This window comes from Xylocopa sonorina, chromosome 1 (genome assembly GCF_050948175.1).
Source record: "Xylocopa sonorina isolate GNS202 chromosome 1, iyXylSono1_principal, whole genome shotgun sequence".
Lineage (NCBI taxonomy): Eukaryota > Metazoa > Arthropoda > Insecta > Hymenoptera > Apidae > Xylocopa > Xylocopa sonorina.
The window spans coordinates 12258892-12278387 of record NC_135193.1 but is presented as its reverse complement, the minus strand read 5'-3'; the positions used below and the strand labels follow the sequence as shown (position 1 = coordinate 12278387).

At 49.5% G+C, this 19496-nt stretch overlaps 1 protein-coding gene across 5 annotated transcripts in view; it reads left to right on the top strand.

Moving 5' to 3' along the window:
* The window catches only part of Pdm3 (POU-domain protein pdm3), a 147479-nt gene that overhangs the window by 114266 nt on the left and 13717 nt on the right, over nucleotides 1-19496 (top strand). For 3 of the 5 annotated variants that reach the window (XM_076894468.1, XM_076894476.1, XM_076894450.1), the window contains 3 exons: nucleotides 17474-17651; nucleotides 17853-18014; nucleotides 18195-18407. In XM_076894468.1, coding sequence (XP_076750583.1) covers nucleotides 17474-17651; nucleotides 17853-18014; nucleotides 18195-18407 — 553 coding nt within the window. The remainder of the gene's footprint in view (nucleotides 1-17473; nucleotides 17652-17852; nucleotides 18015-18194; nucleotides 18408-19496) is intronic. The other 2 variants (XM_076894484.1, XM_076894460.1) reach the window with 1 other exon arrangement.

Below are 19496 nucleotides of genomic sequence, written 5' to 3'. Positions count from 1 at the left end.
TTGTTGTTGCTGCTGCTTTCGTTCGTTCCCACTTTGCCGGTGTTCGTTCCCGTCCGTGTGCCCGTGATTCCCGTTCGTTGTTCGATGCAGGAAACATTCCCCAAATTTATTCGTTCGTGCGACGCGCCACGGTCTAATTTGTTTCGCCGGAGAACAACGCGCTGGTTGCGAAACGACGATGGACGCTAATTACCCCCGCGCCCGCTACGACCGATCGCCGTTCGATTTCGTCTCACCGGTCCCCTGTCGCGCGTTTCTGCTTCCTCGCCTCGTCGTCCTTTCGATCCTGCGTCGCGTCCGCGTTTCGCGAATTAGAAAATCGATCGTTCGAACCGTTCTCCGAATAAGCACGAAGCGAAGTCGTGAACTCGATCGAGGCCATTTTGAGAACGATAATGAAACGCGCGAGGAACACGAATAGTGCTTGCTTCCTTTGCAACGCATACTTCGAGTCCCAGAAAATACGCTCGAAACGCTCGAGGAACGCTGGCAGAGAGAAATCGGCGGATGGAAAGTCCTTGGATGGTTTGCACGAGAGTCTGGACAGTTACGTCGATACGGAGCCAATTAGAAAAGCAGATACAAACAACGATGCATCATCGAGTCATTATTAAGCAGAAAGAAAGTCCGGTGGAATAAAAATACGGGACAAACCGTCGAGCTCAGCCCAGGCAAAGCAACCGGGAGGTTAATGGCGCGTCGTTGCGTATTCCAACGGTGTTTGTTTCCTCGCAGTTGGCAATAAACTAAGATAAATGAATGTCCGTAGGCTAGGCCACTATTATTCCTTCGCTCGCTGCTTACATTAAGTTGCCCCGCATTAACGGCGATGCGGAATGTATCGCGCCCATTACAAGCTCGAATTCCCGATCGAACGCTCGTCCCTCGGTCTACGAAACACCATCGAGGCAACGCCAGTTTTCTTCAGGAGCTCGAAATTTAGGATCACCGCGCGGGACGTTACGTGCTTTAATAGACCAGTAAAAAAGAAGTTCACGGTAAGAGAGAAGCATCGAAGTGGTTAACTGTAATTCCTCCCGAGAAAAGACTCCCATTCGAGTGATTAATTCGAGGAAACTCGGACTGTTCGAGTGTTTGGACGCTTCGTGGTTTTAATCGGTTCTAACATAATGATCGCGGAGAAGTGGACGATGGAGGAAAATGTTGAATACGTTGTTACATGCGATACTCCTCGTTTAACCGTATCGTTCCGTCGATGGAGGAATACGGAGGCATCCGAGCGAAACGATTTCTTTGCTGGGCGCGAGAGATCACCTTGATTGGCGTTCGTTTCATTAGAGGATAGCATCGTAGCTCGAACTTATAACCGCATTGTAGCTACTCTGTGGCGGTCGAATAACAGCCATCGTTACGTCGTTACCTCAGGTACGTTTGGATAACCGCGGGAAACGCTTACGATTCGTTCGCAAAGTTGCAAAACGCGCGGCGGCGAGAACCCGCGGATCCATCCCCCGAGGTAAGGGTGCGGAAAGAGAGAAGAGCGAGAGAGCTGCGCTCGAGGGCGCACGGTGGCAGGCGAACGTCGGCAGTAACGTCGTCGCAAAATCCACTGTGAGTACGCCTCAAATTCCGGCGGAGGAGGCTCAGCTCGTAAAGCACAGGAAGATGCATGCCGGGATATTAAGGCCATTATCGCCGTTGCATATTCATGCCGTATTATAATGAAAATACAGTTTATTACCGAAGATTAACAGCTTCTTACGACGACGTGCGCACGCTGCCGCGCTGGCGACTATCGCTACGCGTCGTTTCACCAACCCCCATCGCCTGTCTGCTGGCAGTCGATGAAGATGGAAACGCGCGAAGTGTACGCGGGCTGAATGAAAAGTAATGGCTCGTGATGATTTTATAACTCGCCAACGGTCGCTTGCATTCGCGCGTTGCAAGTACTCGCCCTGTTCTTACCTAATTTATACTATCCTGTAATTGTCATTAATTCAGTTCAAGCAGTACGCTGTGGTCGAATTCTCTTCCGTTAAAAAGTTGACTTACGAAGGTGATTAGAAAATATGTTGCAATAGATTGTATATTTCTTTCTGTTTCGCTGATAATGACGACTGTTTTGGGAATCTGGAATCTGTTCGCGCGAACGGGAACTCGCGTGTACTCCCGTTTATCCAGCGTGCATAGGTAATTAATTCTATGACTTGCTTGCCGAGTGACGCGACAGCTCCAGCCACGGCTGGGACGTGCTTGCCAGAGAGGAAATAAGGAAACGGCGGAACAGATTCAGAAATAATTCAGACGTGTTTATAAATATTTGATCGCGCCGCGATGGTAAAGCGTTCTCTGTTCGTATTTTCGTAACAACTCGATGATATAAAGGAACATAATCTTTGCTAACGATCTGTCTCGCTCACCTTCGAGTCTTCCCAAGCACTCTCAAGAACCGACGATGCCCAGTGGCTGTCACCCACTCGAGCCAATTCCCAAAGCTCGAGGTCCAGCCTCTCGCAGCCCCAATTCCTCTTCCACTACAGACAAGGAACACGGTACTAGAGAGTCTCCGTTTACGTACCGTAAATAAGTAAATAATTCATTCTCCGACTCGCTTGGCAAGTGGCACAAGGAGCGAGCGTATCCTGGTGGATGACGGAACGGAGCAGGAGCCGAGCAGAGGACGGGGGCCGCGCTGGAAAGGGGTGAGAGTGATTCGGGGAAAGGGAGAAGGACTGTTAGCAGGAGCTACGCCGCGAAGACGACGACGACGACGACGACGATGACGGGGGTGGCTGTAGCTGGTGGGGGGGTTGAAATCTGCATAATATCGGTAATGTTCAAAATGCGAGTCGCGTAGCTACCTGCCTTGCTTACCCCGCGCCCTACCACCCTACAGTCGCGTCAACTAAAACTTAATTATAATTAATTAATGCGACTGCTAACTGCGACGACCGGACAAGTATTGACCCGACACGGAACGCTCGGCCGTTTCTGGTTCCCTTCCCAGCGAGCGGGGCTCCCTCTCGATCTTTCGTGTTCCTTCTCGTTTCTACACCGCGATCCAGGGCCTGTTGGGTGTCATCAGGCCGCTGACGTGGTAGATCTCGACTGTCTTAATTCCCGCGTTTCGACCACCCTCGCCTTTGCCATCCACGCCGCTTTTCTCTCTCTCTCTCTCTCTCTCTCTCTCTCTCTCTCTCTCTCTCTCACTCTCGCACTTTCGCTCCGGTCGAGCGTCACATCCTCGTTCAGCCAGTAGTGGAGGAAGGCTGGCGCAAGAACTGGGACATAACATTTCCGTGGCCGAGGCGGCACTAAGTCTATGGCTCCGTACAGTGCGTAATTAGAAACCTTTGTGCAAAATGAATACTGTTAATTAACGTACCTAAAAAGACATTATACCTCGCGGACTGGTAAACTAAATATAGCCCCCGGCGAGCGTATTACACCGTTCACGGTGTAAATAAGCGATTTTCCGTCGCCTACGCCGGCTGCGCACGCTTTCTTGGCGCCGTTAAATCATAATGAATTGTATTCGCAGCCCGCGAGAAGAGTTTCCGGTACCACTGCGGACGAGGCGTCGTCTTTCTTTGCTATCTGTTCGCGTTCGTCGTTGATTCCACTTGGAAACTGTCTGTGTTACACAATACTTCGAAATTGTTCCATCTGTCTTTATTTTTACCCAACATTTCGTTCGTCCGATGATAATACGACGCGGTATTTTAAAGCATTTCGCGGTTACGTTAAAGAGAGGGATAGCGCGATTATATTGAGGGACGACGCGCGTAAATGGTCGATATTAATTGCGCCTTGACTCATTAATTCGTCCGCATTATCTCAGCTCCGCGAGCAAGAGATCGTCCGAGATCGTGGCTCCGTGCTCGCTTTTACGCGGCCCGACTCGAGTTCGGCGGGCAATTACAATATGAAAGGCGCATAAATCAGCGGGTTTAATTAACGCGTTGTTATTATGATTATGACACCGCCGCGGGATTATAATATCCCGAAATGCTCCTCGAGAACACGGTACGCGCCGTGAGCCATTTTTCAGCGGCAATGCAAAAGCGTAAGCGTCAAGGAATCTATTTCCGGGGAATATTCACCCTTTCTTCTGCTAGACTCTTTCGTAATATACGTATCTCACGTAAAACCGGACAAAATTATTTATTATCACAAGATACATCGTCTAATCAGAACTGATCCCAGACATCCGCATCCGAAACGAGACGTTCATCGATATCGCCAAACACGTGAACGATGCGTTCACGCTTACAGAGAGGGAGGCATCGAAACAAACCGGGGAGGGAGAGAAAATTCTAACCACGCAAGGGTTACAGGGGATGGAGCCCGGGAACAATAGAAAGAAAGCGAAGAACGTTCAAACAGAGAGCAAGAACCCTCGGTCGTAACGGAAGAGCGGCCTGGAACAGGGACTCTCCTGTTCTCTTCTCCCTTGGCTGCGAAACAGTCTGTGAAAGCACGATTTCTCTATTACCGTCGGTTAATAGGGTTTTTAAAAGTCAAGTGCACCTCGCATCCCCGTACCGTGACGGAGAGAGAGGGGTGTGGGACAGGGTGGATCGGAGACGGGACACGGCCGGGCACACGTAGGTAGATGGAGGCGAAAGGTAGCGAAACGGAGGGATGGGAATCGTGGACTGGGGTGATTCAAAGATACGCCAATATAAGCCAGGTAGGTGCGCGCTTGCTGGGACGGTTTGCGAATGTTTTCCCGCTACGATGCTCGCAATAGTTTCAGAAAACGTCGCTCACTCGATACTCATGATCAAGTAATCACAGATGACGCGGGAACATCGAGTGGTACGTTTCACCTATCAGCTATTAACCCTCGTCGATACGCACGAGGGTCGGACAGAGACAGAATAGGGGAAGGGTCGCCTTTTAGCCAGAGGTTCTCAGCTTTCGTCTGACGCAGCATCGTCGTGGTTCTTGTCGCGACGACAGTGACGCGTGAGACAGGGGCGCTAAGGGTGACGATTGCGTATCTCGCAAGAGTCGCCTGGCCGGGGGTAGAGAGGCGGCAGGGGGAATCAATCTACGGGGAGGGTCACGTACGACGTGAACGGAAAGCAACTGAGCGACCCTGCGATATTTTTTAATTAATCGAATTATTGAACTGTATCGCAATTGAATTGAATTAAGTGTCGGTGCTGCGCCGCGGAACCTGGAAGCGCGCAATTTTCTGTCATTATTGCAACGCCCTCCGCCTCCACCTACCAAACACCCATCCACCCGTCCGCCCGTTGGCCCCTTCTGCGAGCAGTTTGCCCTCTGCTATCATCGTCCCTCCGTGTCTCGATCGCATCTTCCCTCCCCTCTATCCTACGCGTTCTCCACGGCTGTTCTCGCCTTCTTCGTCCCGCTTTCCGCGTCCCCTTTTACCTTTTCGTCGCCCGTGCCGTCGCGACCCTTGGAGCCTCCCGTGGCACCCTCTCCGTTCCGCCAAGCACCCACCACCCGCGACACACGCGCTCACGCATCAACCAATACGGCCGCGTGACGCGCGTTTATATCCGCGGCTGCACCACGTGGCCCTCACTAATTACCTATCCAGCTGTACCGCGTGAGTAAACGACGGGGAAGGGTTGCCACGGAGCGAACGGCAAGGATTTTTTTTCGGCGCGGGGGAAATATTGATAAAGTAAACGTAGCTGTCTCGGGACGCGAGATAATTAAAAAAGGAAAAAACCCTGGGGGCGTGTGGCCGCGTGTCAAGCAACCTTTTTTTTCTCAGGGATTATTTTTTAAGGGTGAACTTGTTTTGGCAATTTTGACGATTGTAGTGAAATTACTCTTATAGATGTCTCCTCTAATTACGAGTAGTCTTGTGCAGCTTCTTACGATGCAAGATAATCAGTTGGAAGGAAACAGGCTCCGAATACCCAACCCCCAAGCTCCTACTTGACGTATTTCAATTAACCTCATTGCCGCGGCTCGTTACGCCCGCCGAATGTCAAACACGCTCGTCCATGTTACGGGGATCCACTGCGGCCGTGACATCGAACCTCCGCCAGCTGTTCGACGATTATTATTTCAGGCATTGCCAAGTGTCGTTCGGATCCCTGCAACCGCCTGCGAGGAACCGTATTTGTACATATGCTGAAAACTGTTTAACCGCTCGACAGCTCCTTTCCACTCGCATATATTATCGGCCAAAGTTTGAGATTACTTTCCAACGCTTACTCGTCTCAAATGTCCCTCTAGTTTTTATACCAATTTGAAATTAATATTACAAATGCCTGTTAAGAACAAATTGCTCTCGAGACCTCTTTTTAAATTTCTACATTCTCTTTGCTACTAGTAATACAAAGTTTTTTTGCTGATGCTACGCAGACATATGCAACACCCACTTTTATTATCCAAAAAATCTTACGTCCGTCCGAACGGCTCGTTAAGAACCTCCAATTTGGCCAGGAAAATTGCACCAGAAACCGACCAGCCGATCCCATAAAGATCGATACGACTTTAATTCGCCGCGGTTCGCCGATTTCAATCGCCCCGTCCCGAGGTAGCCAGGGTTTCAAAAATTCAGCGGACCGATCAAATCGCGGCTCCGCAATCGTTGTCCCGGTTCCCGAATACAACTCCGTCCTTCTCCCCTCTGGGATCCTGGTCGGGCCTATCGAGCGCGGCAGACCACAATAATAATTCGAACGAGACGAGGCTGGAACAGTTTCGAAAACCGCGGAACGAATCGTCTCAGCCGGGACACGATCCGGAACACCTCTACGTGCCGTCGCGCCGCGTTATGTCGCCTCTGCAGGGCAGAGAGAGAGAGAGAGACAGACAGACTGAGATTGAGGGGCAGGAGGGAGAGTGGACAAAAGGTAAGGGTGGTTGGATAGTAGGTGGATAGGAGAGCGCAGGAAGAGGAGAAAGGAAGCAGAAGAGAGAAAGACGAAGTTGAAAGGGGGGAGGTCAATGGGTGGTAGGTGGACCATGGGGTGCGGAAGGACGACTGGGTGGGGGTAGGGGAGAGGGTGGTCTAACCAAACTTAATTGAATCCCAGTCCGAATGTATAATATGTAGACTGCCTGCATAATGTCGTGAGCGAGCAGTGATTCTCAACGATCCACGTGGCCGCGGCGACGCGTAGCGTCACGACGCTCGCCACGGCTACGCAAACAGCGAATTTTGAGAACCATCCGCGGAATTAGATATACAATAATGTAAGCAGAGCCCCGTTGCGGTGTAAGGGTTGGTGGTAAGGTCATGTATATTCATACATCGGTCGACCCACCTCCGATTCTCTCGCCCAACCACCCCCTACCATTGCAACCACCACCGTCGGTGCTACTACCTTCTCGGGCAGGCCTTCTGTCTTCCTCTCTCTCTCTCTCTCTCTCTCTCTCTCTCTCTCTCTGCCATTCCGAAACGTCCTCCACTTACGTTCTCTCTCTCTCTCTCATACTCGTTCTCTCCTTCTTCCTCTTTCTCTTTACTGTATTCGCCTTCAACCCACCGCCCCTCTTAGCCGAGGCAAAGACCGAGAGCCAAACAACCGCGCTGCGAATAGATTTACGTCACGTCCGCGCTGTTTACGACTGCCGAGCATTAAGATGTCTGTTGCGAAGAATATTCTGAACGCTGCCGATGAGCTGATTACGAGCCGTTCGCGCCGTATATACAGAGTGGTTGGCCCGTTACTGGCGTGTGCACGCAACACTGTACCAATAGTTGCGTTCGTTTTGCAGATAATCGCGCGGATGGTACCAAAGAGCTGTGCGCCACTTCTGCGTCCTGGTATTTTAACTCGTTCGGTTATTCAAAATAATAACGTTCGACGCTATAATCCGGTGGAAACGATACTACTTAAAAGTTGGTCCATCAACGAGTGCATCGAGTAACGCGAAGTCGGACCGAAACTTCGTTCCGATTCTGTCCAATCAGACGAGCAAACATCGTTTCGTCGTAAAAGTTATGCAGCCGTAATTACACAGTCTTAAATGGAAAAGGGAAGAGAGAGAGAGAGAGAGAGAGAGAGAGAGAGAGAGAGAGAGAGTGAGAAGGATCAGACGCATTATCATAGACGGAGGATTCTTATAATTTCTCGAACGGCGTGTCCGAATAGTCGTTAGAACGCATTTCCTCGGAAACGATATCTGGATATAATGAAGGATCCATTTACAAGTAAGATTCGCCCAAGCGACTTCATTACCCCACGATTTTACCGCGGACGACCCGCGGCATTCGTAATGAGCGATGGTCATTCATTTTAATATCCATTAAATGCAAATACCCGCCGCGCGGCGCAAACGTTTATTCCTATTTCGAATTATTTCGCTGACTCGCCGTAATTAAGCTTTTCGAAGGGACTCGGGGAAACATTACCTACGGAGGAGTCGTTACTGGTAACGATGCCCCTGTTTTCCCTCTTTCTGCCTTCTTTGTATTATTTCCCCGCGTGTCTGTATGTACGTTTGCCGCGGGACGAGGCCGATACACCTCGTAACAGTCGTTCACCGTGACGATTTTCGCGCGCGATAACTGGAAATTAAAATTGAACGTAAAAAATGTGGGGGGGTTTAACCGAAGGGGGAGAGAGAGGGAATAAAAAAGAGGTTTAGACGGAGAAAAAACAAAGGAACGATCGTCTTATCTTCTTGCTTCGGTTTAAAATATTCATAAATTCCCGCGTTAATGACGTCGGTTTTATAATCATTTTAATAGAACCGTGATACTCGCGCGTACAACGTTGACATAAAGTTCGCCCCGCGATTTCCATATCGCCCCCGGTAGCGCGACGGCATTCCCTCCGTTGGATTTTACGAATTATAATTAAAGTAAGATCGTAATTGCTCGAGAGAAAGGAGAAGATTCATTTACGAATCTAATATTCGATTCTGAGAGATTTCTGACCGAGAAGGGACGTTCTTAACGATTAAAAAGCTTCATTTTCGGTTGCACTGGGCATTACAGTACGTACAACGTAGTTTGCTATCTCGTAGATCACTGCGAGGCACGCGTGGCATGTTTTCCCTGAACGTTTCTTTTGCATCAGGGGTGGTCTCAAAGAATGAAGCGAGGAACAGCCAGGAGGGTAGAAAACAATCCGATTGGACGCATACTTGGTATTAAAAAACCGTTGGGAGCGAAAGTGCACGGTGGATTGACACGTTGAACCGCGACACGGTAGGGGCGGTTGTAGCGGCGTGGTGCATTAGAATGCAGTGGCGTGCGCCAGGGGAGATTTTTCGGGGGCTCGCGTGTGCCGCAAGAGTAAGACGCGATGCCGCGGATGCTCGAGACATAAGCCACCGACAGAGCGTCGGTCGTTATACACTCAACATTCTGCAATCTACCCTTTCTATCGGCCCTAATTTATGTTGAGTAAGGTAGCAGGAGTAACCCACCCCTCGAGCTTGCTTCGCCTAGGAAGCCTCGGTAATGTTTCAAGTGGCTTGTCTGTTGTTAATTTAACCCGGTGGAGGCTTGATGGGGGTCTGTCTACCCGCTGCCATGCTCTGCTCGTTGCGATAAATCGGTCATTATCCCGATACGTGGTTACACGTCGGTTAAAACATGGGAAAACCACCCCCGCGGTGGTTAATACCTTCGGTTAGATGTTGCGATCGCGTATCGTCCAATTTTTTCATCTCGTGGCCGCCGGACGGGAGGGGCGAAACTTTGGTTTTCTCGTGACTGGTCGTTTTCTCGCGGTACACGATTACCATAACCGGATCGGACGTTGCTGATAAGGGACCAGTTCTGGCCAGATAGCGGCTTAGATTAGGGGAAATTCTCGAGTGAAAATTACGGATTCTCGGTGTGGCACAGTGGTATCCAGTTTTCGAAACGTTCCCGGCTAATGATATTTCCCTATCTTCGGATAAATTGCGTAATATCTGCGAGTATCTATGATGCCGATATTAATCGCATACGCTGATAATTGCAGGTTAAGACAACCATTATAGATCGACACGTCTGACTTTGTAAATGAACTGGCGATCATTTCATTTTTACGTGGACACATACTTTTAATATCGATCTCTTCTGTATTTGACAAACGATACTGAAAATTTCCTTCGACCCTCGCTCGAACCCAAGTTCTCACACTCCCGTAACGGGGTCCACCCTTCGATCTCCCGACTATCGACGCGGCAATTTCCAGCGGGGCAAATCGCGCGTCGCGCTTGCGAACAGAACGGTCGTAAACATATACGGGCCAGGACGAACCCTTTTCCGCGTATCCTGCGCACCCTTTCGCGCCCAGGCCAGGCCGACTCGGCTGGAACATTAATATCGCGAAATGAAGCTCATTTGCATATAAATAAGGCGGTGGTGGGGCACGGTGGCGCGGCGAGGGAGAAACCAGGATGAACCACCCTTTTCCTCCGTGGCCACCCCTCTTCGCGTCTCCCTGGCCGCCTGTCTACGCCCGTCTCTGTCCCTCGCCCGAGAAACCCCACCCTGGACTAATTACACTTACAGACAAAGCAGCCTTGTGCCGAGGGGTCGGTCGGCTCTCTCGTTTGTCCGTCTTTCTCCGCCTCCTCTGTCTCTCTGCCGCTAACCCGTTTCACCCTGATCCCACTCGCACCCACGTGCTCCCATTCCTCCGTCTTTCTCTGCCCTACTACCCGATAACAACGGTTCGCAATGACCACGTGATAATTGCAACCCCCATGGAGCACGTCCCCGTTAGGATACCCCCGGTCTCGTCGAGGAAATTCATCGTTTCCTCGCACCGCTTCGCTCTGGATGGCCACGGATAATCCTTAATCCCGATCAATGGAGTAGCTCGTGACGGGGTACGCGGTGAGTTAAAAGTGTCTTCGTGGGTCTGTTACGCCGTGATACGGACTTTGTTAATGGGCTCTACTTTCCTTTCCTCTGCTCCCCTTTTTTTTTCTTCCTCCTTCGCGACGGTAAAGTTCTCGCGTCGGTGTACGAGTCAATTTCTGTAGATGGGTTTCCCTGTACACGCGTAAGGCGATCGCGACAATAATCCAATCTGATCAATCCGATTTAACTACGTGATTTCTGGCGTAATCTGAGAGACGCTCGTCCGCGATCGGTTCACCACACCTCGATCGTGTAGATACGAGAGATCGGACAACGAGAATCCTTTCAGTAACCTCAAGTCGAATGAACCAGTCAGCCCGCGATATCCGCCGCGGAAGCTCTAATCCCCGCGTGTAACGAGCAAGCCAGCTCTCGCGCGAAAACCTTTTAAAACGCAACATCGAAAAGGAGAAAAAAAAAAGAGAAAATGAGAAATACGGCTGAACAGCTAGAAAAAGAGGCAGCACGGAACGAGAAAGAGAAAGGCAAAAGGATCGATCGAGAGGAAAGATTGGCGAGAAATAAGCGTAGGTGGGAACCGGTTCGGGGTGGCCGTTGTATAGAGAAAGAGACATAAAAACGCGTATTACCGATTCCGGAATACGGCCATTAGTCTGAAGTCAGCGCGGCTATCGTTTATTAAGCGCAAACAGATATTAATGTATTTTTACACGCCTGCCGCCGTTTTCGTTGCGCCGACGCCACCACCGCCGCCACCGCCGCCGCCGCCGCCGCCGCCGCCACGGACGCCGACGCCACCGACGCCAGGCACCGCTGGCGCGGTCCGCGGGGTCGAAGCTAAATCCAATTACTTTTATTCGGGCGAAATGAGTGCAGCTAAGTCATTAATACTAATCAATGGAGCCGGGATCCGATCTCTCTCCTTCCCTTTTTCTCCCTTCTACTCACTCCAGCGTACACACACTGACTACCATTTCCACTCTCTCCCTCTCTCTCTCTCTCTCTCTCTCTCTCTCTCTCTCTCTCTTGCAGTCTAGATGTGTGTGTGCGCGTTATAGGTCGCGCGAGCGCGTTCCACACGAATTACCCATAACTCAAACGCCTCGAAATGACTTTATTGCAAAAAACTTGCGCTTTTGCGCGGCCGCGAGCCGCTTCTCTCGTCGTATCCGCATTGTTAAAGGCTCCCGTGCCGATAAGTAATGTTTATTGTTGCATTTCCAACGACCGTGTATCCCAATCCTGTGCCACCCCCGTTTTTTTCCCTCCCCACCACCGGTGCCTCGTCGGCAACACCGCCCTTTTTCTGCTCGCTTTTTTTTTTTTCTGCATCGCCGCCACCCTGTATGCGTTCGTCCCGATACACACGTACGATCGCACACCAGCGCGTACACCCACGTCCACCCTCTGATCCGATCTGGGTGGTGGGTCCCTCTGTTTCCCTCTTCCTCTATCCGTCTATCTATCCGCTGTCCTCCCCGTTTCGCCGTCTCGCTCCCACCCTCTGTCTCGCCTCTCTGTCCGCCGCGCGGAGAACGCTGCAGCACGGTTTTTCGCATTAGCGAGATGGCCCGTGAGGGCTGGCTAACGATTTTTTACTGCTCGAACCGACCAACGAACGATCCTTCCCGCGAAATTTAAAGCATTATTATTTCGTTCGGTCGGGCATTGTCGCTGATGGTCGCTGTTCCGATTGCTCTGGACGCCTGCGTCGAAGAGGATGAGGGCGCGCGAGGGCTCGACGGGGGTGGGCTCGTGTAAATCGGGCTGCTTTCCAGCCGTTTCGAAGGTGTGAAAGGTCGCGGATTAGTTTCTTTGTATCGGGGAATGGGGCTTTTTTGTCGGTGCCCGCCGGGGAATTTATGTCTCGACGCGGACGCCCACCCCCTACCAGGCCGCCCCTACCCCCGTTTCATGCCGACAAGAATGTTTCCCCGCTTCGATTTATCGGAGTTGCAATAACTCGGAAATTTCAGTTTATTTTTCCGGCGTCGCGACTCGAACTTCGACCTCTTTCCTTGGCTGCTTTGGGGACATATTGCCTGGAACTTGTTTCAGCCACCGCTTGCCGATCCGAATTCGTACGGGAAATGGACGACGCTAGTTTTTGCCTGACGCGCGGCATCAACCTGAACAGAACGCGACAACTCCACGCGCGCGAACTCCCTGCCAGGTTTATAATGACAAATGAAGTTGGTGTAATTGTGGATTCGCGGTAGTTCCGTTTTCGGGATCCCGCAAACTTTTTTGTCCCCGTTGTATTTATATATTTAGGATACTTGACGCGAGGAGTTTATTCAGGGTTAATTAGAGCGAGGAGCGAACTTGTTAACGGAATTGGGAAACGGCTGCCAAAATACGGGAATAAATGAACAACAATTAGAAACACTAACGAAGTCAATGAGAGACCGTTGCGAATTATGCACGCGAGAAGCCGGCTCTCGCTTCAAGGATATTTTTCACAAACGATTTGTTTGTTGTTCTCCAGCAGAGAAATTCCCTCGTCACGTTAATTCCTGGTCGCGATTGAAAAGTACGAAAAATGATCGGATAATTTTTCACAGGTATTATTATCAGATTACGAGGACGCGGAGAAAGAGAGACAAAATCGCGAGGGTGATTCCAGTTATCAGTTAAGGGCTGAACAAATCGCAGAGTCATGGGTACATTTGTTAAAATCCATTTCATGCATACTAAAATTTTTTCCTTTCGCTGTATAAATTACATTAAAATGCAAAGCGACCGTGTACCTATGTTTATATGAATCCTCTTCGTACCTGAAATACTTTCGCATGCTCTCGAATTTCCACCTTCGCCGTCCATGTTACCCAAACCAGTGATAGACTCGTTTTCGTCGTTGTAAAGAAATCGAATCACGTGCGATTTGATTTAATTATTTACCAGTGCTCGGAGGCTTGTACAGAAATCGAGAAGCGTTGTACTTCGAGAGAAGATGAAAAATCGCGTGCACGCACGCCGCGGAGAACAGAACAGTACGCGATATTTGCGCGAGAAGCGAGGGCCAGCTGATTAATTTATGCGAAATACCGAAAGCCCATAAACATACGTTCCTACGGCTTACTATATATATCGGGGCGCACTTTTACAAGCAAAATGGCCGGGCCTGTGCATTCAACTAATCCCCCTCGCCTCGTCCATTTAATATGGGGGTGGTGGCCATACCGGCGGGTATAGCCGTTTACGAATTTACGTGGAAAAAAAAAAATTGAACTACCGCCGTGGCTCCTGCGCCTCCTATTTTCGTTCGTTACCTATCGACCGGGCTTTATCTATTTTTTATGCAATGAAATGCCTCGATACCAATGGCGGCGTACGCGCGCGAACGCGCGCACGCTGTCCCTCCATTGTACAACTTTGACCAAAATACGAAATTACAGGAAATAAGGATATTCGAGCCTTTTATGTTGAAAAATTGCTGGCAGAACGATCGAATGGTTTGACAACTTCCACCAATCCGGGATTCCAGATCGTTGTGTAGCTTTTTCGCGCGTCCTTCGCCCCGCTGAACGAAAAACTGTTTCGACCAAGACTAAACGAAAAATTATAAGGTCCACGTTGATCATCGTATGGAACATCGTTCCGTCACGAGTAAAACGATCCACTTATAGACCAACGAAACTTCGAACTTGCGTTCTAGAACGCCTAACAGTGGTGGTATTCATCGAATTCCTCGGGAAAATAATTTCGTCAGCCATTGGGAGCCGTTGTCTGGTCTCTGGCCAAGTTTCGCTCGATTCGGCCAAAAGCGACGGAAGCTCCGGTCGAATTTATTCATGGGTCGTGTCATCTGGGTGGAAGAATCCTTTTTCGCGAATTAGCCGGGTGTCGAAGCTCTAACACGCTTAATCTGTATCCAACTATGGCGATACACGTTCCGGCATATTTCCATGCCATTATGCAAAGAGACCGCGCGCCGGGTAACATTACTTTGTACAACCGCCAACCATCGACACGGAAAGATAGAAAGTATGTGTGCGTAAGAGAAAGAGAGATAGAGATGGTTGGTTAGATGAATAGATAGAGAGGAAGAGGGAGAGAGAAAGAGAGAGAGAGGACGGTGGTAAAGCGCCAGGACTCGTGCGTACTCCATCGATTTATTATAATTTGGATTGTCTTTCTAAGAAGCCGACTCTGTACGTGAACGTACGTACACACAGAGAGCGCGCCTTAATGCGCTGCCGTTCGTTAATTATTCCTCCGGCATCCCGTAAATATGCATGAATTATATATCGCAGCGGCACGAACGCGCCGCGGATACGGGGACGAATGATTAATACGCGGCTCTTTCTCTCTTTTCCTTTGCCTTTCCTTCCTTTTTCGCGCACCTCTCCGACTGTGTCCAGTTTCGTGCCGTTTACGTATTTGCCTGGAGATAAAGGAGGTGTCGCGTTCAACAAAAATCTGACCGATCGCGGAGGGGCGGAATTCTAATTAAACGTTTCCCTGACAATGGACACGAAACGTACGACGCACAAACCCTGATAAAATATACGGATCAGAAATGATCGTCGTCGATGAAAAGTATCCCAAAGTAATGGATCTCATATCGATAACAAGTTATCGTCGATACCAATGTAACGGGCCACGCAACACGAAATCGTACACCGAATAATTACCACAAATTCCAATCTCTCCGCCTTTCGCAACACCCGTGCCCGTCCCGCGCCCCCACCGCGCGAGAGATTGTACGTTTGCCCGTGGTATTTTAAGAAAATTGACAATCCGTGCCAGCCTTTGTGCAGCTTTGTAATCGTACAGCACAGCGGTGTATAAAAAATATTCACCGGGTTGATTGCCAATATATCGCGTACAGGCGCTGATTGAACCCCTCGCGCGCCGTCTACAACCGCCCTCGCCACCCTGTTAATTTGGAATATCGCCGGGTGCACAATAGAAAAATCGCGGGACGCGAATTATTTATGTTTATATAATATCCCGGCGATACAAAAACGGTCCGCGGGCAGGGAACGGGCCGGCAATTTTTCAACGCGTCGCGCACCTCTGCGCGTTGTTTTGCGCGAAAATCGTATTATCGCGGGTAAATTTCGTTAACGAGGTTCATTACGCGAAAGAATCGTTGTTTCGTCACAAAGAATCGCTGGTACGCGGCACGGTGGATGTGTGCGGGTATTATAAATTCGCGTTCGATTCGAGAAATCGACGCGAGACAACAAAGTGTTGCCGAGCAACGCCGGCTTCGTCTCGCTGATTTTTCTATTCGTCGATGATTCGTCGCCCCCGCATGGAGTTTCATTGTTCCCTCGCGCGTTCCTTTTTTACGTTTTTTTTTTTTTTTTTTTTTTTTTTTAACCCCCGTACCTTTTATAACCCATCGAACGGCGTGTGTGTCTACCGCCATTATTTCGTAGCGAAGCATTTTAACGTCGGCCAGTTGGACCGTGAATGATTATTAATCAATTTTCAGCGTTAAACGTGCCGCCGCAATAAAAAGCGTGGTACGTTAACGAACCACGCGCGTATAATTGAGCATTTTGGCGAGAATGATTGCGAGCCTGTGCTAAAACCTTTTGCATGCCCGTTCGATTGATTTCGGTCAGCAAGAAGAGAAAAAAATCAGCCAAAGAGCCGTCCGAGGGTGACAAAGAGGGCGAGGGGACGACTTTTGTACACCCTCCGCGTTCCTCTCCTTTTTGGTTCTTTATTAAAAGTCTGAAAAGCCACCACGCCACCCGACGAATATCGCGTGCTCGTTTGCGCACCGAAATACGTAAATCTTTTTAAAAATCAAAATATGATCCTTCCCATTGGGTATTTACAAATTTAGAGGGTGCAAGTGTGCAGTCGAACCTTTCAGATCTTCTTACTTAACACTCGAGCATCAAGTATCGAACAATAAATCGCTGTATTTAAGGATAAATAGGTTAACGCGTTACGCAACGTAAATTAATTATGTCGCGGCAATGAGGATCAATAATATAGAAAGTTGGAGGGGTTCTGAGGTTCTCGACGAACCTCCTCGAAAGTTGGGACGTTTATCGAAACCCTTTGGGATAGGTTGGGTCCGACGGTCGAGTCCGCGTTAATGTATCCTTAAGCAGACAGAAAATCGGATATTCCCTGGAATTATAATTTTAACTATCTTCCTTTTAATTTATTTTTGCTGCGAGGATCATAGTATTCGCTGGTACAAGACGAAGTTCTGGTAGAAGGGACGATCGAAGTCTCACGTTGATGATATCGATTCCCTTAATCAGGGTCATTAATACCGCGACAACGTGGGTAGCAAAAAGTTGGCTGAAAAGCTCGAAAGGCGCGCGCGAAATTTGCGACGACACGTATAGTCGAAAGCACTTTGTTTCCAGCGACGGCGGTCGAATATTTTATAATTGTTATCAATACGGTACAAATGCGAGGGGGTTTCAAACGCGGCGTAATAAACGAAATAAAGTATCGCCATTTTCGTCGCTGACAGAGCGCGTTGCCCCGCAGTCGAACTTTTCGCCCGTGTTTTCACCGGTGCCACTTCAATCGTAATTAATATTTTTTCCCTGCGGCTGCTTTTTTCAGCTCCCGGTAAATTTGGGGAAAAAACGCTTGATTTCATGGTACAATGTCCTTTCATGCTATTTATCATTGCTATTTCTTTCCTCGTCTGATTAAAACGATTGGGGGGGTAGAAGAGCCGAACGTATGCTCGGTGTAATCTGAAATTACGCGCGCAAACCGCCGTAGCTCAAGATTTGGTTTGTACGTTTGTTACAGGACAGCGACAGAAGTAGCGTCGGCAGCCCTGAACCGGTTGCAGCCACCACCGGATCGCTCCATGAGCACCAGATGATGATAGACGAGATGAAGAACTCGCGGAAGAATAGTCCCTCGCCTGAAAATTTGCATCTGGTGAAGCGAGCGGCGGTAGCGCAGGCGCATCTTAATGGGACGAGTAAGTCCGGATCATTTGCATTAATTAAATAACGTAACCATTACTTCTTATCGCGAACACCACTGTAAGCAACTCAATGTTACAAATTGGTCGCTACAACGTACGATTGTTCGACCGCTTGTTCAAGAGCTCTGTTAAACTTCCAAGCAGGATGAGTGAATTTTAAAGATAATCGATCACGTTTGTTGCACGTTCCACCAGTGGCAGGCATGGTGACGCTACAAAATCTTCAAAATCTGCAGGCGAGCCTGCAAAGTCTACCGCAAGTCGCATCGCTGGCCGCGGGTCTCCAGGAAATGACAGCCGGATTAACTAACAATCAGCTGATCAACACACCCCTGAACCTCACCGTTAGCTCCTCCGGTAGGGATACAAACAATCGTCGCATGGCTTGACAAAACCCTTCTCCCCGTCTTTTGGCTAATTCGATTAAATTTGCACGCGGTGTACAAAAAAAATTTGACACGCGTACGACGCGAATTCTTAAATAACATTAATCCAAAGTGGTGTGCAACTAATTAAACGACCAGATTCTTTTTTCAGCGAATGAATTTTCATGTTCAGGTGGCACGATACCAACGGCCTCGAACACGACAGCTGCACCTCACCTCCTGCCACCGAGTTCGACGGCAATGGCGACATTACCTCAGCTATTATCTCAACCACAACCGGTTGCAATGCCTCAATTCATCCTAACGTCCGGTCAATTGGTTCAAGGCATTCAAGGGGCTCAGCTTCTTATCCCTACGTCGCAAGGTAAGCCTTCTGTTTCTTCTACGTGTTCGCGCCCTTTCAGCTCTCTCGAAACGAGCATTGATCGACGCCCATTTAGTGGCTCGTTCGCGCACGGAATAAGGCCGCGAACCGTTGAACGTGTCACGTAAAATTGTCGCGAGAACATATCTCAAATGCGAATCACGGCGATATATTCGATTCTCGATTGCCTTTACCTTTTCGCATTAAAAACCGAACAATTTCGATTCAACCCCAGCGTGCCGACAGAATCGTGGCGTTTTCGAGGGGTCCAAGCTGTCGAGCCCCAAAAACATTCAAGACGGCCGCTCGTGGCCTCACCTGGGAAATTTAATTAAACGGCAACGCGCGAGAGACAGAGAGGGCGAGAGTGGGAGAGTTAAAGGGCCCAGAAGGATAGCAGACCGGGTATCTCCCAGCTATCAGTAAACCAACAAGAAATCTCCAACAATAACCCTCGCACTAAGTACCTCCGAATTTCGGGGCATAAATCAGTCCGAGTGGTCTCAGCGTGAAATCTGCACGATGTGCCGGCGCATAATGTTGTGCAATCAAGATGTGCCGATATATATATATACATATACATATAATATATAATATAATATCGACTATCTCTGACCAGCTCGGACTAAGGCTCGCCCCAACGTCCATACTTAGTGGTCCTAGACTAGCCTGGCGAGCAGAGGGCAAACTCTGCAACTAATTTCAATGTATAATTAACGTCTCACTACCCCTTTCCAGACCCACGAATAACCCACCCCTCGCCACCGCCGCCTACCCCATCGCCTCCTTCTGCTTCTGCCTCCCCCTCGGGTCCGCTTCTCTTACTCTAACCCTGGTACTCTCTCTGGCTGGACATCACAGCTCCGCGGATTCGGCCGCTATTATATCGATTGCGGTTCGCGCTAACTTCGTTTCTACCAAGTTGGGTTCCTATTCTGGCAATTGAGAGAGAGAGAGAGAGAGAGAAAAGGAGATAGGGAAACGTTGGCTGGTAGGTAGGAGAAAGATAGGCAGACGTGTAGGGCCGAGCAAGAGGGTTGCGAGCAAACGGCGAGGGGGTGGACAGGGGGTGGGCCAAGGAGAACTTTG